The sequence below is a fragment of the Felis catus genome, chromosome E1 (genome assembly GCF_018350175.1).
Source record: "Felis catus isolate Fca126 chromosome E1, F.catus_Fca126_mat1.0, whole genome shotgun sequence".
NCBI lineage: Eukaryota > Metazoa > Chordata > Mammalia > Carnivora > Felidae > Felis > Felis catus.
In genome coordinates this window covers 47589795-47614641 of record NC_058381.1, presented here as the reverse complement: position 1 = coordinate 47614641, position 24847 = coordinate 47589795, and the positions used below count along the sequence as shown (strand labels likewise).

At 40.9% G+C, this 24847-nt stretch overlaps 1 protein-coding gene across 3 annotated transcripts; it reads left to right on the top strand.

Moving 5' to 3' along the window:
• The first annotated feature begins 720 nt into the window (after positions 1–720).
• NOL11 (nucleolar protein 11) lies at positions 721–24607 on the top strand. Of its 3 annotated transcripts, none has more exons than XM_019818123.3 (18): positions 721–924; positions 2908–3021; positions 3151–3207; positions 6232–6380; positions 7746–7803; positions 8125–8269; positions 10480–10668; positions 12365–12441; positions 14935–15058; positions 15650–15738; positions 16320–16388; positions 17122–17306; positions 17459–17584; positions 17798–17965; positions 18401–18479; positions 19123–19215; positions 23922–24029; positions 24195–24607. In XM_019818123.3, the coding sequence occupies exons 1-18, from the start codon at positions 784–786 to the stop codon at positions 24309–24311; spliced, it is 2088 nt and encodes a 695-aa protein (XP_019673682.2). In that variant the 5' UTR covers positions 721–783; the 3' UTR covers positions 24312–24607. The 3 variants fall into 3 exon arrangements, with proteins under 3 accessions (XP_019673682.2, XP_011287619.2, XP_019673683.1); XM_011289317.4 differs by having other exon boundaries at positions 723–924; positions 17738–17965; XM_019818124.2 differs by lacking the exons at positions 721–924; positions 2908–3021; positions 6232–6380 and having other exon boundaries at positions 3163–3207; positions 17738–17965.
• Positions 24608–24847: the final 240 nt, after the last annotated feature.

The window sequence follows — 24847 nt, the reverse complement described above, 5'->3', positions numbered from 1 at the left end:
TGATATAGGTTTTTTAGTAATTGCCCATTTAGATGGTTTCTCCCTAAGAACATGAACTATTTATCGTTATTATTTTTTTTTACATTACTAGTTAAATCAATCATGTTGACATTAGAAATCTCTCCCAGAAATGATGTAAATAAAAATTGCCCAAGAGGACCTTGGCCTTCACCTTCTATCAGACAAATTCTTATTAGCTAGACAGGGCTCAGGAAACAGAAGGCGACTGAGACAGATGCAGGTGGGTTAGGCATCTCACTTAGGGACAGCACTTTATCAAGAGTTTATTTAAAGAGGTAAATTTCTCTAGCACACTGTTCCTTGAGGCCTTGGTAAAGAATTCCCAGAGAGTTCACGTAGAGTAAAAACAAAACAAAACAGAACAAAAACAAACCCACAACCAAAACAAAAATGAGCTTATTTCTGTTTGGTCACCTGCCACGCCCACCCTTCAGACTCCCAAATCCTTAGCAGAAGGCGCTGCACCTTGGGCAGCTGTACGCAACGTAAGCTTTCCCCAGCCTGCCCATCCCCGTCACGCAGAGTACATCCGGGACGCTGACGGGGCGTGGCTGGGAGGCGGAGTCTAGAAGGAAAGTCCAGGCTCCGCCCACCCGGCGGCGCCCACAGCCCTGCCTGCCCGCCACGCCCGGCAGAGGTCGCAGGCTCAGCAAACAGGTTTGTTATTTGGCGAACGCCTGTCCAGTTGCGATCCTAGTTCTCGCGATAGAAAGCGCAAAGCCTGCCGGGAGGGATGCGCGGCCGTCGGTAGGTTTGCCCAAAATGGCAGCCCTGGAGGAGGAATTCACGTTGTCTACGGTACCCTTGGGTGCCGGGCCTAACGGACTCCTAGGTGTGGAGCAGAGCGACAAAACAGACCAGTTTCTAGTGACGCACGGCGGCAGGACCGTCATCCTCTACAAGGTGAGGGCGATGTGATCGGAGAGCCCCCGCTGAGGTCTTGTCCCTTTCCGTTCACTGAGCTAGAGCCGCAGGTTTCTCACGGCTTCAGAAAGAGATCGCCGAGCAGCTTGTTGGAGAGCTGGCTTGGCCCCTCCGGGACGCTGAGTGAGGTCTAGAATAGGATTCGGCTGTTTTCCTGGAGAGAGAGGCATATTTCGGAGTTGCAAGTGGCGGAGCGTCTAAGTGCACGTGGGCTAGACTCAGAAACGAAAAGAAAACCTGTGCTTTCGCTTCGCATCTCTCCGACAGGGCCTTAACATCCCCTCCTGGGATTTCTGTCACCCCAGCTGCCCGCAGAAGGTTGAACAGAGATTGGGCGGGAGAGCGTGATTGGCAGCATGGGAACAGTGTTTGTGTCCATACCCTTCTTCCCTCTCTTTGGGGAAAAGAGATGTGTGGATTGTTTTATTGTTTGTTTGGTTGTTTGTTTGTTTCCTTGGTAGCTTGATGGAATTTTGATTCCGAGTGAGCTGTCTCTTGCCAACTCCCATGTTGTAAATCCTGGAGTTGAGTCCTGGACAGGCTCTATACGTCCCACCCCCTTTTCATCCTCGCTCTTGGCTCACCACACGTTCTAATAAGTTGTGCTTTTAGTGGTTTCATAGAAAGTAATTGTTTTATTTGGGCTGCTGAACATAGTTTCACGTGTCTTTAAGAAGCTAGCTGTCTACTTGGAAGTTTGGGGAACAGGTTCCCAACATTCCTTTTTTTTTTTTTTTTTTTTTTTTTTAGTTTTATTTTTACTTATTTTAAGAGAGAGAGAACAAGCGGGTGAGGGGCAGAGAGAGAGGGAGACAGAATCCCAAGGAGGCTGCCTGCTGTCCAGCACAGAGCCGAATATTGGGTTCGAACTCACGAACCATGACATCACAACCTGACCCAAAATCAAGAGTCAGAAGCTTAACTGACTGAGCCACCCAGGTGCCCCTTGACTCCTCTGATGACACTGTTGGTTTTTACCTTGGCTGTCTAGTGGACTTAAAATTTTGTAGTTCCTGCATAGGAATACAGTGGCTGATTGGAACTGACATGATCGGGACTGTCCCTACTCAGTTTCCCATGCCTCTGTTCAAAGGCACAGTGGAATCCATTTTTTAAATGTACTGTTCACTAAATAGTGTTGTTTATTTACATTTTCATTTTAGGAACTTAGTCATATTTTCATTTAAATTACTTTTTGAAAATTGTTTATGGTTTTTAATTGTAGTAAAATACACATAAAATTTATCTCGGGGTGCCTGGGTGGCTCAGTTGGTTAAGCGTCTGACTCTTGATCTCACTCAGCTCAGGTCTTGATCTTCGGGTTGTGAGTTCAAGCCCCACGTTGGGCTCCATGCTGGGCATGGAGCCTACTTAAAAAAAAACTTAGATCTTAACCAGCTTACATCATACAGTTCAGGGTATTTAGTACATTTACGTTTTCGTGCAGTCATCACCCCCCTCCACCTCCCAAACTCTTTTCATCTTACAAAACTGAAACTCCACCATTAAACAATAAATCTCAGGGCGCCTGGGTGGCGCAGTCGGTTGAGCGTCCGACTTCAGCCAGGTCACGATCTCGCGGTCCGTGAGTTCGAGCCCCGCGTCGGGCTCTGGGCTGATGGCTCAGAACCTGGAGCCTGTTTCCGATTCTGTGTCTCCCTCTCTCTCTGCCCCTCCCCCGTTCATGCTCTGTCTCTCTCTGTCCCAAAAATAAATAAACGTTGAAAAAAAAAAACAAAAAAACCCAATAAATCTCTATTCTCCCAGCCCCTGAAAACCACCATTCTACTTTCTGTCTTAAGTGGAATCATACACTGTCTTTTGTGACTACTTACTTTTTTAATTTAGGAAGTTTGTTAAATGCTATTATGTTAATGATTTCTTCCTTTGTCTTGATTGTAAACTTAATTGCTTATAATATCTGAAATTGACCTTTTGAATATTGTATGTTAATTTTACTAGGTTTCTGATCAGAAACCCTTGGGGAGCTGGTCAGTGAAACAAGGCCAAATTATAACGTGTCCAGCTGTGTGCAACTTTCAAACTGGAGAGTTTATTGTTGTACATGACAATAAGGTGAGTTTTAAAACTATTTATATAATAATATATACAGCACAAGTGTTGATTTATTAACTGTGTAAATGAAAACTGTTATGTGTAAATGAAAACTGGAATGCTTTCTTAACTTGTATGTTTTGATTTAAGGTTTTGAGAATATGGAATACTGAAAATGTAAACCTGGATAAAGTATTTAAAGCCACAGTAAGTCTGAATTTTCTGACTTTTTAAAAAAAATGTTTATTTGTTTGTTTTTAAAGTTTATGTATTTATTTTGAGAGAGAAAGAGAGAGACAGAGCACAAGCAGATGAGGGGGAGAGAGAAGGAAAGAGAGGATCCCAGGCAGGCTGCACACCATCAGTGCAGAGCCCGATGTGAGTCTCGAACTCCCTGTGAGATCGTGATGGGAGCAGAGATCAACAGTTGGACACCCACCTGACTGGGCCACCTAGATGCCCCAAATGTTCATTTACTTTTGAGAGGGAGGGAGGGGTAGAGAGAGGAGGACAGAGGATAGGAAATGGGCTCTGCACTGACAGCAGCAAGCCCGATGTGGGGCTTGAACTCAAGCCGCCAGATCAGATCTGAGCTGAAGTCAGACACTCAACCCGCTGAGCCACCCAGGTGTCCCGGAATTTTCTAACGTTTTTAATGTAGTAGATCGTTTCTCTTCATGCATCTGTGAAAGTGAGCATAAAGGTTACATTAGCTTTCATTCTAATTATCTTATAGTGTATCTTGGTAACACATCTTAGTTCACGAGTTAATGTTAAAAAATATAAACTTTTTTATTCCATGAGATTAAGAATTTAAATAATTCCTGGGGCACCTGGGTGACTCAGCCGGTTAAGTGTCCCAACTTCGGCTCAGGTCATGATCTCATGATTCGTGAGTTCAAGCCCCGTGTCGGGCTCTGTGCTGTCCAGCTCAGAGCCTGGAGCCTGCTTCGGATTCTGTGTCTCCCTCTCTCTCTGCCTCTCCACTGCTCGCTTGCTCTCTTTCTCTCTCTCTCAAGAATAAATAATTAAAAAAAATTTTTTTTTAAATAATTCTTGAATAAGTTTACAGTTAATTTCCACGAGTTCAGGTGTTTATGGTATGTCTCTTGTGAGAACTTACCATGCCCTTTCTTAAAATAAGTAGAACACGTCCTGCTACTTTGATGCAATATATGTGTGTGTGTGTGTGTGTGTGTGTGTGTGTGTGTGTGTGTGTGTACATGTATATATATATATATACATACATGTATTGTTTTTTCAATGTTTATTTTTGAGAGAGAGAGAGAGAGAGAGTGGGGAAGGGACAGACAGAGAGGGAGACACAGAATCCAAAGCAGACACCAGGCTCTGAGCTGTCAGCACAGAGCCCCACACGGGGCTTAAACCCACGAACTGTGAGAGCATGACCTGAGCTGAAGTTGGACACTCAACTGACTGAGCCACCCACGTGCCTATATATATATATATTTACATACATACAGAGAGAGAGAATCCCAAGCAGGCTCCACTATCAGCGCAGAGCCCGATGCAGGGCTTGAACTCACGAACTGTGAGATCATGACCTGAGCTGAAATCAAGAGCTGGGCGCTTAACTGACTGAGCCACCCAGGCGTCCCTGCATTATGTATTTTAAGAGTGGCTCAGAATGCAATAAAAATAACCATGAGGAACTGTGCATTTTCTAGTGATGCCCTAAAGTATGTTAATTAACATTTTCTTACAAATTGAGAGTCTCAAATTAGGGTAACCTTGAAAGTTCCTTCCAGTTCTTTCTATCCATCTATCTATCTATCTATTTATTTATTTATTTATTTTTACTTTTTACTTTTTATTTATTTTAGTGGAGAGCGCTAGTGGGGACAGGGCAGAGAGAGAGTCCCAAGCAGGCTTCACACTGTTGAGAGCCCAACACAGGGCTCAGTCTCATGAACCATGAGATCATGACCTGAGCCGAAATCAAGAGTTGGACACTTAACTGACTGAGCCAACCCAGGCGCCCCCAAAGTTCCTTCCGGTTCTAGATGTCTAACTCTAAGGGTACCTGGGTGGCTCAATCGACTGAGCTTCCCATGATCTCACGGTCATGGGATCCAGTCCAGCATCGTGCTCCGTGCTGCGTGTGGAGCCTGCTTCCTCTCCCCCTTTCTCTGCCCCCCTCCCCCCACTCTGCTTGTGCTATGAATAAACAAAGATGTCTAATTCTAAGTATAATTGGCAAATTTTAAACATTTTTTAAATGTTTATTAGTTTTGAGAGAGAGACAATGTGAGTGGAGGAGGTGCAGAGAGAGGGAGACACAGAATCTGAAGCAGGCTCCAGGCTCTGAGCTGTCAGCACAGAGCCCGACGAGGGGCTTGAAATTACGGAACTGTGAGATCAGGACCTGGGCCAAAGTTGGAGGAGTAACCAACTGAGCCACTTAGGAGCCCCTAATTGGCAAATTGTAGACGTGGCTTATAATGGAGCTGGTTCAGATATAATGGCATTTATCACCTGGAACCTTGAAACTTCTGGCTAGCTAACTATGTTGTCTCTCGGCCCCCGTCTTTTCATTTACCCTGCGGTAACATGATCTTGATTTTTACAGTGGGGTTAACTTATTTTCTTGGGTTTACAGGCTGTAGTTGTAATTATGGCATCAGTCTTTGTCTTGCACCACAACTGCTTAAATCTAATTAGTGGCTTTATTTATACCTCTTCCACCTTCAGTTTTTGGAAAGCTAGGTTGTACCTAACCTCCAGTACTCACAATGAAAGGATAAACCAAAAATGCATAGAAATGCAAAAAAATACTTAAGGGGGAGAGCAGGGGACCGAGTGCACAGAATAGGAGTAAAAGGCTTCTGTGTGGGCGTGCCTGGGTGGTTCAGTCGGTTGAGCATCCTACTCTTCATTTCCGCGCAGGTCATGATTTTGCAGTTCGTGAGATCGCGCCCCGAGTCAGGCTCTATGCTGACAGTGTGGAGCCTGCTTGGGATGCTTTCTCTCCCTCCCTCTCTGCCCTTAAACCTATTGCTTGCACTCTAAATAAATAAGTAAATAAATAAACTTTATAAAGAAAAGGCTTCTATGTATATTTATGTTGTATGTTTGACTTTGGAACCATACAAAGCTGAATCAAAATGAAAACAAATCAGTTCTTAAAAATAAGCTTTCTATAAACATCCTTATTTTATTAGGTGACAATTGTTTTAGAATAAAAATTAATGCATTCTTATGTTTTTCAAGTTGTCAGCTGAGATCTATAGGATACATTCAATACAAGGGACAGAACCCTTAGTGCTATTCAAGGAAGGTGCTGTTCGTGGTTTAGAGGCCTTGCTTGCAGAGCCCCAGCAGAAAATTGAAACTGTTGTCTCTGATGATGAAGTGATTAAGTAAGTTCCAATACTTGTAAGTGAATTTTTACCAAAATAATGGACTCTGCATGTTTTTTGACATTCTCTGCCTTGGTTATAAACATAACAAACCTTAATTAAAAACCATGTATGTGCTGTTGGCCAAATTAGCATCCCCCAGAAGCCTTGAGAGTGTTAGGCGATTGAGGAAACTGCAGGGACATACGAATCCTGTTCTAATGACAGAGAACTGGATAGTCAATTATTTGAAGATGAAGTGGGTAACTCCAGGAGACCAAAATCTCTGTTTTCTGTCCTATTGCGTGACTGCCAAGATTGGAACCCTTACCCCTGAGCAAGTAGTTTGTTGTTAGTAAAATCATGATGGTGCTTTGAGCCCTCTGCTGTCCCAAATTCTGGAATAAAACTGGAAAAATGACTCACTCAAATGATAGAAGGAAATCCCCTCCAGTCCCCGTTATTTTATCACATTTCCTGTTTAGTGAACTTGCTCCCTGTCCAGGTCTACTTGATGCAAGCTAAGTTCCTGAAAGTCAAGGTGAAGGCTTGTACTGAGTGAACAGTGTGGACAGTGACTATGTGTATCTTGGACTGCCCTGTTGAATGCTCCTAAATGTGGGGGAAAGTGGAGGAAACCCCTCAGAAAAGGGACGTAGGTGGAGGACCTGGGTTCTAATGGCCACTTTGCCAGAGTCTGGCTGTGTGTGGCCTTGCCTAGAAGCCCGTCACCACCCCCCCCAACCCCCGGCCCACTGTCCTTCTGCAGCTCGAGGAAGGCACGTGAGCGCCTCATGTTTTCCTCAGAGCATGGGTCCCAAAAGTGACTGAAAAGGGAGAGGAGGTGAGTCAGATAAGGTTAATAACACTGCACAATGTCCCACAGCCACCCCTTTGGAGCCTTACAATTCACATTGTCTTCCTTTTTTTTTTTTTTGTTAAATTTTTTTTTTAACGTTTATTTATTTTTGAGACAGAGAGAGACAGAGCATGAACGGGGGAGGGGCAGAGAGAGAGGGAGACACAGAATCAGAAGCAGGCTCCAGGCTCTGAGCCATCAGCCCAGAGCCCGACGCGGGGCTTGAACTCACAGACCGCGAGATCGTGACCTGAGTTGAAGTCGGACGCTTAACCGACTGAGCCACCCAGGCGCCCCTCACATTGTCTTTCAAAGCTCCGGGAACTTGCATTTAATCCAGAGATGCATTTGGCAGAGAAATGCCTACTGATTCCCTGTCGTATATGTATCTTGAAACACCAAATCAAATGTTCTCTGATGTCTCTCTGGCTCTAAAAAATATTGAAGATAAGGTATCCTCTTAAATTTAGTTTGATGGGTTTGTCTCAGCTGGTGATTTGATGTTTTATAATTTTTCTGTTTTTTAGGTGGACAAAGGTTTTCATGGTATTTAGGCATCCTGTCTTAATCTTTATTACTGAAAAAGTAAGTGACCGCTCTAATTCCTGGCCTGTTTTGTGACATTTCAAATTCACCTATAATATTTTTAAAACTAAAATCGGGCATTAGTATTTCTCTCAGATGTGTGTGTGTGTGTGTGTGTGTGTGTGTGTGTGTGTGTGTGTGTGTTTAAATGCTAAAAAACCTGTTAGTTACAAGGAAATACATTTTAGAATACGTTTAAATGGATAAGAGGTTTTTAAGCACTCGTTGAAGTAATTAGAGTGACAGTTGGCTTTAACATTTAGGTACAGTTGGTTGAAATGGAAATATTTTTAAATAAAATAACCCTTTCTTTGTGTGCAGCATGGAAATCACTTTGCTTACATACAAACATTTAGCTCTCGCACCTTAAGCAAATACACACTCTTCCATGGACAAGAAGAAAAATCTGTCATACAGAATTTTACTGCATCTGTGGATCGGAAATTCATCTCTCTGATGTCATTAAGTAAGTATTTTTCTTTGAACTTTCAGAGATAGTAAATAAAGGGATATCACAGGATGGTGGTTTTTTGGAGTTTGAGTCTTAGGTTTTTGCAGTTGTCTATTGTAACACTTCCCTTCACGTGCTTCCTTACAAGCATTTATGCCCTCACTTTTTGCACTTTGTCATGTGTGGTCACGCATTAAGTCAGTATTTCTCGGCAGGTACCTTTTATTTTTTATTTATTTATTTATTATTTTAATTTTTTTACTGTTTATTCATTTCTGAGAGAGAGACAGAGCATGAGCAGGGGAGGGGCAGAGAGAGAGGGAGACACAGAATCTGAATCAGGCACCAGGCTCTGAGCTGTCAGCACAGAGTCTGACATGGGGCTTGTACTCATGAACCATGATTTCGTGACCTGAGCCGAAGTCGGAAGCTTAACCGACTGAGCCACCCAGGCGCCCCATGGGCAGGTACCTTTTATATCTTAAAATTTATCATAAGCAATAAATAACAATAATATAATACCAATAAAGAAGGAAAAATCACTATCGTGATAAGGTCAGGTTGTTTGATATTGTAAATAGTGACCCATAAATTAAGAGGGTTTTTTTTGTTTTGTTTTTTTAATATTTATTTTTGGGAGAGTGCGCAGGGGAGGGGCAGAGAGAGGGGGACAGGATCCAAAGCAGGCTCTGCACTGACAGACTGTCCGCAGCGAGCCTGATGTGGGGCTCCCAACCCACGAACTGCGAGATCATGACCTGAGCTGAAGCCAGATGCTCAGCAGACTGAGCCACTCAGGCGCCCCTAAGGTTGGTACTGAGTGGCTCCGGTAGTCCTCTTTTTTAGCCTTAAGGTATAGTTTGCCCTTCTTTGAACAGTGGTGGAGGCAGATGGGTTAAAGGAGACTAACAAAGCATTCGTGGCCTCTGCCGGCCAGCATTTTATAGATTTGTTAATGCCTTGGAGTTTAGCTGTATGTAATGGTCTAAAGTATAATCCAATTTTATGTGACTAGGAAAAAGAAGAGTGCCTGTGTGGGATTCTCATCCTCCTGCTCTTTATGGCTCCTCTTGAAGTTGTTTTGAGAAAAGGGAGAAAGAAACAAAAGCAGCATTTTCATATTATCACAATTAAAAACCTGTGAAGTTTTTTAATGTGCAAATGTTTGCAATGGCTATTAAAAAGATTGCTATCATATCTAGAAGATCTTTGGAATGCACTTAATGCCTTTGCTCAAGAAGGACTGGTTTTCTTATGGTTTCACTTATATACTTACTGGTTTTGTTCTGTTTTGTTTTTTTGAGTAGGCTCCATGCCCAACATGAGGCTTGAACTCACAACCCTGAGACTAGGAGTTGGATGCTTGGGCACCTGGGTGGCTCAATTGGTTAAGTGTCTGATGCTAGCTCGGGTCATGATCTCCTAGTTTGTGACTTTGAGTCTCACTTTGGGTTTTCTGCTATCAGCACAGAGCCCGCTTTGGATCCTTTGTCCCCCTCTCTCTGCCCCTCCCTGCATGTGCTCTCTTTCTCTCTCTCTCAAACATTAAAAAAAAAAAAAAAAAAAAAAAGTTGCATGCTCTACTGACTGAGCCAGCTAGGCACCCCAGATATACTTACGATTAAATGAAAGCTTGTGAGTTAATGAATGAACATAGGAATAAGGGAATCTGAACCAAAGAGCCCTAAAATCTTTGTGTTATTCAGCTAGAACCACGTGAAATTGCCCAACTTCAATTGACATACAAAAAACGGCAACTTCATACAGTTTTCAGGGTGATGGAGTAACAAAAAATGTCATGTGCAGACCCGAATGCTAATTAATCTTAAATGTGAGATACATCCTCTTGGTGACTAGATTGTCTGTATTCCTGACAGTTCCTTCTCATATTTTAAGTTCGTACTAGTATCTACAGTTTGTAATTCTTACCTGTTGTGACGATTTTTTTTTTTTTTTTTTTTTTTTTGAGAGCAAGTGAGCAGGGGAAGGGCAGGGGGGAGAGAGAAAGAATCGTAAGCAGGCTCCACACCCAGCTCAATTTTAGGTTTGTAGTGCAGTGCGTTCTTTAAGGGAAAGCAAAGAGCAATGTGATTGTTAACTTCATTTTTCTGATTATATCTTCTATCAAATTGGTCCAACTTACAAATAACCTGGTACTTTTAGCTCTGAAAGATCTAGAACTGTCCTTTAACTGATAATGAGCAACAAATGCTTGTTCCCAACAGGCTCTGATGGGTGTGTATATGAAACCTTGATACCAATACATCCGAGGGACCCAGACGAAAATCAGAGGGTAGTCAGATCGCTATTGCTCAAGACTGTGGTGGCCGGTAATGCTCCAAGTGGTGTTGCACTCACCGTCCTGGATCAGGATCACGTAGCAGTCCTAGGACCGCCGCTGCCAGCTTCCAAGGGTGACTGGATGTGATCAATTAAGAAGTCCTTTGGGTTTTTTCCTTCAACGTGTGCCTCTTTTTCTTCTTTTTCTTTTGTATTTATTACCACCCATTCATTTTCTTTATCATCGTACTCAAATTATTTTTGTAGCTTCCTAACTCTTCTTGAATAGGTCTTTGGTTTTATCTTAATGTTAGTTAATCTTTTTCTTCCCCTCGGGTTATTTATTTATTTATTTATTTATTTATTTAGGTCATCTCTATGCCCCACGTGGGGCTGAAACTCAGCGACCCCGAGATTAAGGGTCACATACTTTCCTGAGACAGCCAGATGCCCCATCTTTTTAAAAAACATTTCCTTATATCATTACCTTGCTCGTGACTAATGTCTTAAAGAAATAAAAACTGCAAGTATCTGTACCAGCCCATGGGCGTTTGATCATTGGTAAGCCTTACAGTAGAGAATTGAATTCATAGCCTGGTGGCATTTCAGCAGAATGGAAGTCCACACGACCTGGATGACTTGAAATTCAGGGTCTACTAGAATGCTTTTCCATCTGTGACTTCAGAGCATGACTCTCATTTGCACCTCCCCTAGCCCCCAGACATCCCTCCACACAACACAGACTTGTAGTCTATCACGAAGAACACATTTGTTCCTGACCAGTGCTAGATTGGGATCTCTTAGGCAACACTATAAAACTCAAGAGTCTTTTGTTTGGTGTTCAGGTCTCTTACAGTCTAGACCCCACCCACCTTTTCCGGTCTCTTTTCCCAGTTGCAGAGCAAAAACCCTTTGATTTATTCAGTCCAGGCTTCCTATTGACTGTACGCATCATCTGCCTGTGCTCTCATCTGCCTGTGCTCGTTTGTGGTTGTTTCTCCTGCTTATTGAGATAGGAGCTACTAGATACAGCGTAGCTATCCTGGGCCAGGCATTTTACTTGTGTTATCCCTTTGCATTATTTAATCTTCCAACAACACCAGGAGAGAAGGTAGTTACTAATAGCACTCCTGCACTCCTGTTTTACAGACCAGGAAACAAGTGTTAGATGATTCAGTAGAGCGGGGGTTCAGCCCAAGCAGATTGCCTCTTTGGTCCCGGACCTTACTTTTCTCAAGTCCTGGCGCCCCGCCACTTTACCGCCCTGTGCTGTTCCTCTCCCCCACCATCATCCCTCTTTCTGGTTCTGCTCTACCCCCCCCCCCCCCGAAACCTGGTAACCACCGTTAGAGCTTCCGTCGTCTCTTTCCAGAGGGTTTTTATATGTATGCAAGCAAATACTACTGCTTATTTTTTTTCCTCTTCTTTTTCCATGAATGGTAGCATACCATACATGCTGCTGTGTACCTTGTTTATTCACTTACCTGAGAGATCAAAGAGCCCTTTCCATATTAACATTTGTCATTATTATTACTGTTAGTATTATTAGCTTTCTTTTATTAGAACAGTTTAAGGTTCACAGCAAAATTGAGGGGAAGATACATAGATCTCCCATATGCCCCCTGCCCTCACACATGTCCACTTGTCATGAGATCTCATTTCCTTGAGTTTCTGTGGTACTCACTGTCTTTGTGACTTCTTTTTATACTGAATGAAGCAAGACTTGTGTGTTTAGCTGTGACTCTCCCCAGTCTCCCCACTTCCCCCTGCCCTCAGCATCACATATTTACATGTGGCACGACGTCTGAATTTGTATGTCTTATTTTACAGAATGCCTTTCCATATGGAACACGAAATTTCAAACACTACAGACTTCCAGAGAGTTACCACAGGGGACCAGCGGTCAAGTAAGTTTTTGTCCTTAACTCTTTTTTCAAATTTAGTACTTTTGTGCATGATAAATACACTGTAAAGGAAGAGACTTCCGATCTAAATAATTTGGCAGTTTTTGTTTTGAGAGAAAGTGCGTGTGAGCCCACGTGAGCCGGGGGCAGAGGGAGAGTGAGAGAGAGAATCTTAAGCAGGCTCCATGTTGAGCGTGGAGATCAGTCCCAAGACCCTGGATTCATGACTCGAGCTGATTCATGGTTCAACTGAACCACCCAGGCGTCCCTATTTGGCAATTTTCGATTAAAATAAATTGAGAAATATTTTTTTATCTGCAGGAGTATACTTGTTTGGTTATTTGAATTTTCTTTTATGTTTGTTACTTTCAAAACACTAAATTTGGGGTAATTTTAGATCAAGGGAGAATAATTAGTAAATAAAACAACTTCTGTTTTTAGCTGCTCTTTGGTTTGACCTTTTTACTTTTGTATTGTTTTTTATATTTTGTTTTTATTTTTTAAGTATTTTCTGTATCCGGTGTGGGGCTTGAACTCACGGCTTTGAGACCAAGCAGGAGTCACATGCTCTACCGACTCAGCCAGCCAGGCACCCCTGCCTTTGTATTTTGAACCATGTGCCAGGGCTGTTACTTTTCTAACAAATTAGTCTTTTAGATATATGTTAAACATTCTCATGGAGTTACACAAGAATTATTAAAGAATTAAAATTTAGACCAACCAAACTGTAAACTTCCTGAGGCCGGGGGTCCTTGTCTATTTTGTTACCCATTTTATCTTCAGTGTCTAGCAGAGGTGCTCAGTAAACATTGGTGGTTTAGTGAATGCGAATAAAATGCAAATAAAGGTAATACAGCTTTACTGATAATTGTAATTAGAGGATAAAGAGACTAAATTTCTCAGCATACAATATAATTCTTATTTATAGGGGTGCCTGGGTGGTTTAGTTGGGCATCCGACTTTGGCCCACCCAGGTCATGATCTCACGGTTCATGAATTCATCAGGCTTGCTGCTCTCAGCGTGGAGCCTGTTTCACATCTTCTGTTCCCCTCTCTCTTTGCTCCTCCCCTTTTCATACCCCCCCCCTCACAAAAATGAATAAACATTTAAAAAAATTGTAATTTATACTTACAGCAGAGTTAACCATTCACAATTCGGCTCTAACATATGATTTCCATGTTTCTTTAAGCTTTTTGTTCATATATCTTATTTATACTATTTTAATAATTGGAATCCTAAGATAGAAACAATGTTAAATTCTGCTTTTTTCTTTTTTTTTTTAATTTTAATTTTATTTTACAATTTACATCCAAATTAGCATATAGTGCAACAATGATTTCAGGAGTAGATTCCTTAGTGCCCCTTACCCATTTAGCCCATCCTCCCTCCCAGAACCCCTCCATTAACTCTCGATTTGTTCTCCATATTTATGAGTTTTTTCTGTTTTGTCTCCCTCCCTGTTTTTATATTATTTTTGTTTCCCTTCCCCTATGTTCATCTGTTTTGTCTCTTAAAGTCCTCATATGAGCGAAGTCATAGGAGATTTCTTTCTCTAATTTTGCTTAGCATAATACCCTCTAGTTCTGTCCACATAGTTGCAAATGGCAAGATTTCATTCTTTTTGATTGCCAAGTAATACTCCCATTGTATATATACACCACATCTTCTTTGCCCATTCATCCATCGATGGACATTTGGGCTCTTTCCATACTTTGGCTGTTGTCGATAGCGCTGCTATAAACATTGGGGTAAATGTGTCCCTTCAAAATAGCACACCTGTATCCCTCGGTTAATAAATACCTCGTAGCGCAATTGCTGGGTCGTAGGGTAGTTCTGTTTTTAGTTTTTTGAGGAACCTCCATACTGTTTTCCAGAGTGGCTGCACCAGCTTGCATTCCCATCTGCTTTTTTTCATCTAGCACATCATTAACTGAGTGCCCTGTTAAGTAGCCTTGGTAATCATTACGTTAATAGCTTTAGAATAGTGGCAATACTATTTTTAAATAATTATTTTAAATGCATACAGTGATCAGATTTTTAAGAGTTGAGAGTATCCTTTAAATTATGCTTCATTCAGGGGCGCCGGGGTGGCTCAGTCGCTTAAGTGCCCAACTTTGGCTCAGGTCATGATCTCATGGTTCATGAGTTCAAGCCCCACATCAGGCTCTGCGCTAACCATTCAGAGCCTGGTGCCTGCTTCAGATCCTGTGTCTCCCTCTCTCTCTGCCCCTTCCCTGTTTGTGCTTGTCTCTCTCTTTCTCTCTCGAAAATAAATAAAACATTAAATTGTGCTTCATTCAGTCGTGGGTAGAAATAAGAGCTGTGTAAACCTACCCAGTTAATAAGTTGTGCATGTGAGGTTATTCTGGAAAGTTGTTTAACTTTATCCTGTTGTTTTTTGTTATGTTAAGATTACTTAACACTAAGTTATTGTTATAAGTGTGATTCAGATCCTAGAAAAAAATTGCTTATATTTTCTGTAACATTTTTTGTAGCTCTGGTATTTTGGGGAAAATTTATTTATGCTACATGGAAAATTTCTTACTGTGATTCCATACAAGTGTGAAGTATCTTCATTAGCAGGTGCTCTTGGAAAACTCAAGCATAGTCAAGATCCAGGTAGGAGGCCACCCCTTTTGTTAAAGTAACCTCCGTGCCTAATGTGGGGCTCGAACTCATGACCCCAAGATCAAGAGTCGCATGCTGTACCAACTGAGCCAGCCAGGCACCCCAGGAATTCTGTTTTTTTCTTATTAATGTAAACCATTTTATTAACTTCCAGTGTGATGTAGATTTCTATAGCCATCAGTTTACAGAGCCTGTTTTTGATGTTGAAATTTGCCACTCTTCATTGAAATTTCCTTGACCCAGGTATCTACCTTGGGAGCAGTCTATACTGCAGGTACTGGTGTAGGCTGAAGAGCTACACTGTTTTGAACACCAGTGTTCTGACATTAGGGGCATTGGAAGAGTCCCCCAGGCAAAATCACTATTTGCTTTATCCTCTCGTGTTTCCCAGTGATCTCATCTGTTGGCTTAATGTTGCTGGGCACATACCCTTTTACGGTATTGTGACTTACTGATGTGGGGTTATCAGTAGGATTCAGTGGTCTTTAAAGCATCTCTTGAATTGTGCATGAATGGTTGTCGTTTGGCTAAACACCAATAGGTCAAAAATTTTCAGAAATTGTATGCTTTGTGTTTTCTTAGGCACTCACACTGTGCCTCATTTTGTAAACTGGGAAACATCTCGAGGATATGGATTTGGATCCCAGAACTCAGAGCAGTCGAAGAGAATTGTAAGTTTGGTAGTTGAAATAGAAATGTTAGTGCAGGGTGGGTAGAGATTACTTAAAAATAAGATCTTAAAAAAAGAAAAAAAAAGTTCTCCAAAAATGTTAGTGCAAATATTTTAAAAAAAGAGAGGAAAAAAAAAAGTTGGGATTATTTTAATAATTCACATCTGTACAACTCTTACGGCTTTGATCTTCATGACGGCAATTTGAATCGTGAACCCAGTACCCCGTAACCTGACAGCCTTTATCCAAAATGTCAGGTGTAGTTGAGTAGTTAATTTTTATGGGCATATGTGTATGTCTAAGACACAGGTGTGAAAATGGACAGTTTGCAATTAGTAATGATACCTTGTTGAGTATAGCGAGTTTTGTGTGTGTGTTTAAAAAACAAAAACCTTAAAGGTATTTAAATTACTCTAAATAAACCCACTCTTCACTATAACGAAGCTATAATATTTTGAAAAGCTTGTGATGAGAGCATTAGGGGTGCAATTCTAGTGTCTTTAGGACATTTTATATTCTTCTAAATATATGTTGGATCTTTTGCACTGTTTTGAGATCCTAATCAATTTACTTAATTCCAGTTAAGGAGAAGGAAAATTGAAGTGAATGTGCCGCCTCCAGCATTTGAACAACTTTTATCAACAATAAAGGTAAATAAAATACCAGAAATATGAAAAATCGAGGCACCTGGGTGACTCAGTCGGTTAAGCGTCCGACTTTGGCTCAGCTCATGATCTCACCGTTTGTGAGTTCGAGCCCCGCGTCGGGTTCTGTGCTGACGGCTTGAAGCCTGGAGCCTGTTTCAGATTCTGTGTTTCCCTGTCTCTTTCTGTCCCTCCCCTGCTTGCGCTCCGTCTCTTTGTCTCTCTCTCTCTGTCTCTCTCTCTCTCTGTCTCTCTCTCTCTCTCTGTCTCTCTCTCAAAAATAAACATTAAAATAATTAAAAGAAAAAAATATGAAAAATCAACCGAAGTGGTAAAAGAAATCCCATCTGCTTTCCATTCTAATTTTTCTGATCATTGTTTAATATCTGCAGCTAACATATGCATAGTGTCTTCAGGTTGTCAGAGCTACCTAATACTTGGGCTTATTTGACTCTTACTGACCATTTTGTGAGAGGGAGGTGGCCTCATCAGGATCTCTTTCACCTTTGCGTTGAATACACTTGTCACTTTGCCTCTTAAAGAATTTGATCTCTAAACCCTGGAATTAATTTCTGTTTTGGTTTGGTCTTTGTGTAGCATATCGTATCAACTCCCAGTTTCACAGGAATGCATGAATGTTGTTAAGTGATTTGAGAAAATGTTGAGCTAGGAACTTTTGACTTCAGAGTGACGTTTGTTTCCTGTACTAGACTGAAGTCTGTTACTTCCACCCTTTCAGAAAGATTCAGAAAAAGACATTGAAGTAGAACTATGTAAATTTTTGGCTGTGAAGCGGACACCTGACTTTCATGCTATTGTTGGGGACATAGTATTAGAACTTCTGGGACGACATACAACAGAGCCATCATTTTACCCCCGGAACTCTCTGATGCAACTTATCCAGACACACGTGCTTTCTTACAGGTAAGTGTTTCTGTGTACCACGCTTTGTGTCTGTAACTCTTTTGACCTTGTTTTTTACAGTTCTAGTATTCATACTCTGAAAAAGCTTATACGTTATTTGCAGTTGAGATCTTTCTTGCTATACAAAAGTGGTTCATGGTGTTTTGTCTCAGCTTGTGCCCCGGCCTGATGGAGGCGGCCTTGGAAAAGACAGATGTGCAGATGTTACAGCTGTGTCTACAGCAGTTCCCCGACATTCCTGAATCGATCACCTGCGCTTGCTTAAAAATTTTCTTGAGGTAAGTTAGAAGCTGATGGTCCTTTTTCTCCACTGCATCTTTACTCTCTTACAGTCCTTGATTTCTAAAACTTCAGATGCTTACAGAATGAACATTTTTCTAGTAAGTTCATGCAGCGATGAATTAATTTCTCACTTTCAATTAACATGATAGCATTAGTGATGACAGTCTTCAAGAAACAGAAATCAATATGGAATCAGTTTCTGACTGTAGTGATCCTGTGCAAGAGAAAATGGACGAGCAAACGGAAATTCTTCAAAACGGTTTCAATGCTGACGAACAAAACTGTGATAGCTGTGATCGGAAGTTAAACCAAAAGCCTCAGGACGCAGCCGAGGAGACCACCTCGTGCCCTGTGGTACCGAAGAGAGCGGCACTGCTGTATCCTTTGAAACCCTCCCCCCCGTATTGTCTCTTTCCACAGATACAGGCGAGTGCCAGGCAGTAACCCGGGAATAAGTAGATCATTTCAGGTGCTTTTTGTTTTCTTCAGTTTTTTTTCAGTTTCTGCCTGAATGTGGAATGCATTCAGTGCTAGATTCAAACAACTTACTTAAACCTGTTTTAAGAAGGCGTATGAAAGCAGAAGCTCTATCAATTCTAAAAGTTAGTCTTCTGAATAAATACCAGTTAGATGAGTGAAGTATTCCAGGTGACCTGTCGTGATGAGGAGAAAGTTCAGTGATCGAGCTCTTTCAGAAAAGTGAAACTTTCATATAAATTTAGAAGAGATCTCATTGAGGCAGGGAGTTACTCATAATTCCGGTAGAAAAGCCTTTATTTGTTGAAACAAGGTTTTCCTTTAGTCCTGAGTAGAAATGCAATTCTTCATTCAGCTTATAGCGAAATGTTTCTTCTGCCGCACTTGAAAGACATCCCAGCACAACATGTCACGGTAAGTGTTTGTAGACATCCTATGGAATTTTATATTCTATACATTTCACTGCTCAACTGGCCGACTTTAGGGCATTTGAAAGGTGATCAATGAAGGCTCCTTCATGTGAATAAGAGGTTTCCCAGCCCCCACGGTAAAAAACTGTGCCAAGGAGACGAGTGATTTTTGATGGGCAGATCTTGGCATGCTTGGTGCCAAGCCTGAAGGCCAAGTTGATCCATCTGCATTGAAAACAGGTGCCTGGCCGGCTCGCTCTCAGTGGAGCATATGACACTTGATCTTAGGGTTGTGAGTTTGAGCCCGTGTTGGGCGTAGAGCTTACTTTGAAACAAACAAATATTAAAAAAAAAAAAAAAAAAAAAGGAGAAACTAAAAAGAATTGCCCAGAGATGGATTCTGTCTTTTCTGCTTATTGTTTACAAACAGGATAAGCTTCCCAGCTACCCCTCCCCAACCAGATGAACTCCCCATTGATAGCAAAGACTGTGTTTTATTCTTTTTTATGTCCCCAGATGTCTAGCATAATTGTCTGCTGTATAATTAAATTCAGTAGCTTCTTAAAATTCTTCAGTCTCTGTTAGCTTTATAGAGAGAGAAAATTTTTCTATCAAAGTGATAAATTGTCCTTTTTCTTCCTACCCAGCTATTTCTCCAGTATTTGTATTTCCTTTATCTGAAGTGTAGTGAAAATGCTACTATGACTCTTCCTGGACTGCACCCTCCAACCTTGAACCAAGTAAGATCATCTTTTTAAAAAATTTTTTTTAACTTTTTAGTTTTATTTTAATTCCAGTAGAGCTAACATACAGTATTATATCAATTGCACGTGCACAGTGTAGCGATTGAACAGTTCTAGGCATTAGTGAGTGCTCATCATAATTAGTGAACTCTCATTATTTCCCCTTCACCTGTTTGCCCCATTCTCCCCACCCACCTCCACTCTAGTAACCAACAGTCTGTACTCTACAGTAAGAGTCTGTTTTTTTGGTTTGTCTCTTTTTTCTTTGTTCACTTGTTTTGTAAATTCCGTATATGAGTGAAATCATGTGGTATTTGTCTTTCTCTGACTGATTGCACTTGGCATAATACACTCCAGCTCCATCCATGTTATTGCAAATAGCAACTTTCCGGGTATTTTTTTTTTAATGTTTATTTATTTATGAGTGGGGCAGCAGCAGCAAGTGGGGTAGAGGTGGAGAGAGAGAGAGAGAGAGACAGAGACAGAGACAGAGAGAGAGAGAGAGAATATCCCAAGCCGGCTCCACACTGTCAGCATAGAGCCGGATGCAGGGCTTGATCTCACAAGCCGTGACATCATGACCTGAGCTGAGATCAAGAGTCAGATAGTCAACTGACTGAGCCACCCAGGTGCCCCTTGACTTCATTTGTTTTTAATGCTGGGTGATATTCCATTATACACACACACACACACACACACACACACACACACACACACACACCTTCCCCGCATCTTCTTTATCCATTTATATATCGATGGACACTTGCACTGCTTTTATAATTTGGCTATTGTAAATAATGCCACAGTAAACATAGGGGTGAGATCATCTTTTTAACTTTTTAACTCGATCTGGTGCTAGGAAAAGTCTGTAAGAACAAAATAATGTTATATATAATAGTGTCAGAACTTGGAATTCGGTAACTGATTTCTCTTTGTCTCCTAGTCCGTATGAATTTCCTCTCTCACCCTGTATACAAACCACTGGAGTGAGAGGTGGGGAGGATCTCTCAATTTGGGGTCAAAATTCTGTGCTAAAGAACTTAAATACATCTTAAATTCTTGCTATTGTGACCCTTTTCAAGAATTTCCTTATCTCTTTGGGAGATGGTGTAAGTGTCCAAATCTCTTTAAGAATAAGAGAATTGGGGCGCCTGGGTGGCGCAGTCGGTTAAGCGTCCGACTTCAGCCAGGTCACGATCTCGCGGTCCGGGAGTTCGAGCCCCGAGTCAGGCTCTGGGCTGATGGCTCAGAGCCTGGAGCCTGTTTCCGATTCTGTGTCTCCCTCTCTCTCTGCCCCTCCCCCGTTCATGCTCTGTCTCTCTCTGTCCCAAAAAATAAATAAACGTTGAAAAAAAAAAATTAAAAAAAAAAGAATAAGAGAATTAAGATTAATGGAAAAAAATGTTTTCAGAGAATCTCTTTAAATACAGTATTTATTTGAGAAGCAGTTTAAAACATTAAAAAGTTTATTGTTGCTAGTAACGCATGGCTGGCTCAGTCTGTAGAGTATGCAACTCTCAATCTTAGGGTTGTGAGTTTGAGCCCCATGTTGGGTATAGAAATTCCTTAAAAAAAAAAAAAAAGAGTATTGTGGTTTAAGAATATGTTATCCTAATTAAGCAGTTCAAACACTTAATTTGACTACTTTCATTTAAAAAAAAATTTTTTTTAATGTTTATTTATGTCTGAGACAGAGCATGAGTGGCAGAGGGGCAGAGAGAGAGGGAGACACAGAATCTGAAGCAGGCTCCAGGCTCCGAGCTGTCAGCATAGAGCCCGACTCGGGACTTGAACTCACAAACCGTGAGATCATGACCTGAGCCGAAGTCGGTCGCTCAACCGACTGAGCCACCCAGGCACCCCTACTTTCGTTTTTTTTTTTTTTTTTTAGTAAAATTTTGTTAAGTAATTTTTATTTTTTTTAAATTTTTTAAAATGTTTTTATTTATCTTTGAGAGAGAGAAAAACTGAACGCAAGTGGGGAAGGGGCAGAGAGAGAGGGAGACCAGAATCCGAAGCAGGCTCCGGGCTCCGAGCTGTCAGCACAGAGCCCCACATAGGGCTCAAACCCACCAACCGTGAGATCGTGACCTGAGCCAAAGTGGGATGTTTAACCACCTGAGCCACCCAAGTGCCCCTAAGAAGTTAATTTTTGGAGTCAAAAATCCCACATTATCAGAGGTTGCTTCTCCACTCCCCTTGTCCGTCTTAGGGATAACCAATATTAAGAGTTTCTTTTGGGGCACCTGTATGGCTCAGGTGGTGGAGCGTGCATTTCTCATTCTCAGGGTTGTGAGTTCGAGCTCCGTGTTGGGTGAAGAGATTAAGTTAACTTAAAAAAGTCTCTTTTATGTCTGGGAATTTTCTTTCTATACCCTAACTTATCTTCCTCTTGTTTTTCTAACAGAAATTAGGTCATAGTATGCATGCTATTTGCAATTTGCTTTTTTATTCAGCCCTGAGTTTTAGACATTTTCTGGACCAAACATCTGCCTCATTTCTCTTCTTTTTTTTTTTTTTTTTCTTTTAATTCAATTAAAAATTTTCTTAAGTAATCTCTACACCCAGCATGAGACTCAAACTCAGACTCCAATATCAAGAATTACATACTGTGGGGGCGCCTGGGTGGCGCAGTCGGTTAAGCATCCGACTTCAGCCAGGTCACGATCCTGCGGTCCGTGAGTTCGAGCCCCGCATCAGGCTCTGGGCTGATGGCTCAGAGCCTGGAGCCTGTTTCCGATTCTGTGTCTCCCTCTCTCTCTGCCCCTCCCCCGTTCATGCTCTGTCTCTCTCTGTCCCAAAAATAAATAAAAACGTTGGAAAAAAAAAAATTAAAAAAAAAAAATTACATACTGTGCTGACTGAGCCAGCCAGGCGCTCCCTGCCTCATTCTTTTTAATCGCTGCATACTATTTCATTTTGTGGAGAATCTTAATTTATGTCAGTCCCCTGTTGATTTGCATTAAGTTGTTTACAGTTTTTTTATTATTGTAAACCTTCGGCGAACATCTTTACACAGATACTCTTTTTTTTATTATTTTTTTAAATGTTTATTTATTTATTTTGAGAGAGAGATTGTGAGGAAGCATAGGAGAGACAGAGAGATTGAGTCCCAAACAGGCTCCTCTGTGACACTGAAACTCACAAACCCTAAGATCATGACCTGAGCCAGAATCAAGAGTCGGCTGCTTAACTGGTTGACCCACCCAGGCACCCCCCCCCCTTTCTTTTTCTTAAGTAATTTCTGTATCCAATCTGGGGCTCAAACTCAAAACCCTAAGATCAAGAGTCACATGCCCTACTGGCTGAGCCAGCCAGGTGCCCCTACACAGATATTCTAGTATGATTATAAGGGAACACCTGTGGAGTAAATTCCCAGGAGTGAAATTACTGGATAAAGGGTACATGCATTTTTTTTTTAGGTGTTTATTTGTTTTAAATAATTTCTCCCCCTCCCCTTTTTTTTCCGTATTAAGTAATCTCTACACCTGGCATTGAACTCACAACTCGGAGATCAAGAGTCCTATGCTCTAATGACTGAGCGACCCAGATGCCCTGTATTTTTAGTTTCCAAAATGCCAGTACCTTTCTGAAGGGTTGTGACCATCTTTTCTTGTCTGTTTACACATTTCCTTTCGTGAACTGCCAGGTTGGGTTCTTTGTCCAGTTTTCAATTGCTTTTTCTGTCTTTTTCATTTTGGCTTATAAAGAATTCTTTGTGTATTAGGAAATTGTCTTTTTCTATGGAGTGTGTTATAAGTACTTTCTTCGTATCACTTGTCTTTTTACTTTTTTCAGTGTAATTTTTGCGATAGATAAGTTTCTGATTTTATTTTAAAGTTTTAATTTTTAAAATTATTAAGCTTTTCCTTTTTGGCTTCGTTATGGCTAGGTCATGCTTGAGGCCCTTTCAACTCAGAGAATATAAAAATAGTCACCCTTTCTTAGTACATTCATGGTTTCCTTTTCTGTGTTTAATTCCTTGATTCATATAAAAAAATTTATTTTGGTGTAAGGAGTTTCATAGGGAATGAACCTTCCCTTCTCCACCCAAATGGTGGATGAGTTTCCTTAATGCTTTTTCATGACAAGTGATCTTGCATGTTAACTATAGCCCATCTGAAGGTGTCAAACTATGTAGAATACTTTAATAAATGCGTAGCGATTGTATTTTAGTTCATGGTAGTTCATCTTTGATACACCACATCCTGTTCTTGGGGCATAGGGTATGTTTCAGAGTAGGAGATGAGTGGGTTGTTTTTTGTAACTGTCAATAATTTTTTTTAAGATTGTATTTTTAAGTAATCTCTATATCCAATGTGGGGCTCGAACCCACAACCCTGAGGTCGAGTCGCCATGCTCCACAGACCAGACCAGGCCAGCCAGGTGCCCTGATTACAAAAAAATTTGTAATAAAAACCATGTACTAACTCTCCCTTGGATTAAATGTCACTCTGGCTTTCTTTTTACAGATGAATGCTGTGAAAAAGACTGAGTTGAACTTGTAAAATAACAAGTGTAAAGCAAGGAAGACCATTTTTATATTGTTTAGAAATTCTTCCATTTCTGAACTTAAATGCTTAGATTTTTGTAAACAAGACTAACTTTTCTTATAACTGTTTGATATAATTCTGGACTTTCTAAAATGAATTAACCTAAAATTAAATTTAAAATCTTAACTTTCCTTTCCTGTTTATCCTCAGATTATGGATTGGATATGCCTCCTTCTGGATGCTAACTTTACCGTTGTGGTAATGATACCAGAAGCAAAAAGACTACTGTTAAGTCTTTATAAGTTTGTGAAATCCCAGGTGTGTGATTATTTGATACATGCTGAATTCCTTTTGTACCCCAGTATCACTTACATTATAATTTATTCTTAACATTTTTGAATTGGCATAGTTATAAGTAATCGTGGAGGATTTGTTTGTGTGTGGAAGTTACGGTAAAAGTTACTTTGAAACTTTTTTCTTTAGATATGCATTTGCTCCGAGCTCAACAAGATTGAAGTAAGTTTTCGTGAGCTGCAAAAACTAAATCAAGAAAAGAATAATAGGGAATTATATTCAATCGAAGTACTGGAACTCTTCTGATACTACCGATTCTCCTTCATAGATGTTTTATGAAGCTCTTTTATGTGAATTCTTCCTGCTCATCCAGGCAAGAGATGTGTTTTGTTTGTAACTGTCTCCGTGACCAGAGAAATGAGTCCTCTAGTACCTGGACCATCACTGTTGCATTCTTCTGGGTTGGAACATAGGTTTCATGTGAACCTATTTTAGTTTATGGACATTGGTGGGGAGAGGTTCTGAAACTTTTTTTAAATATGTAACTGAGCTGATTTTAAGTAAACTTATTTGTGTATTGATAAAAATCTAATTTCTTACCATGTGTTTTGGTTAGTTCTTCTTTTAGTAAAAAAAAATAAATAATAATAATCGTAAAAATCACCACTGAAACAGTGATTCTAAGAAGAATGTAGTTTTATCAGAGTCCGAAGCTGTCCTAGCTCATCCGTGCTTGTGGGGGACCGAAGAAGTCGGTCCCATAAGCAGGTGCAGAAAGGTCTGTACAGGCATGTGCCTGTCTTCTGCCATTTTCTCCTGTCCTTTATCGACTTCTGCTTACC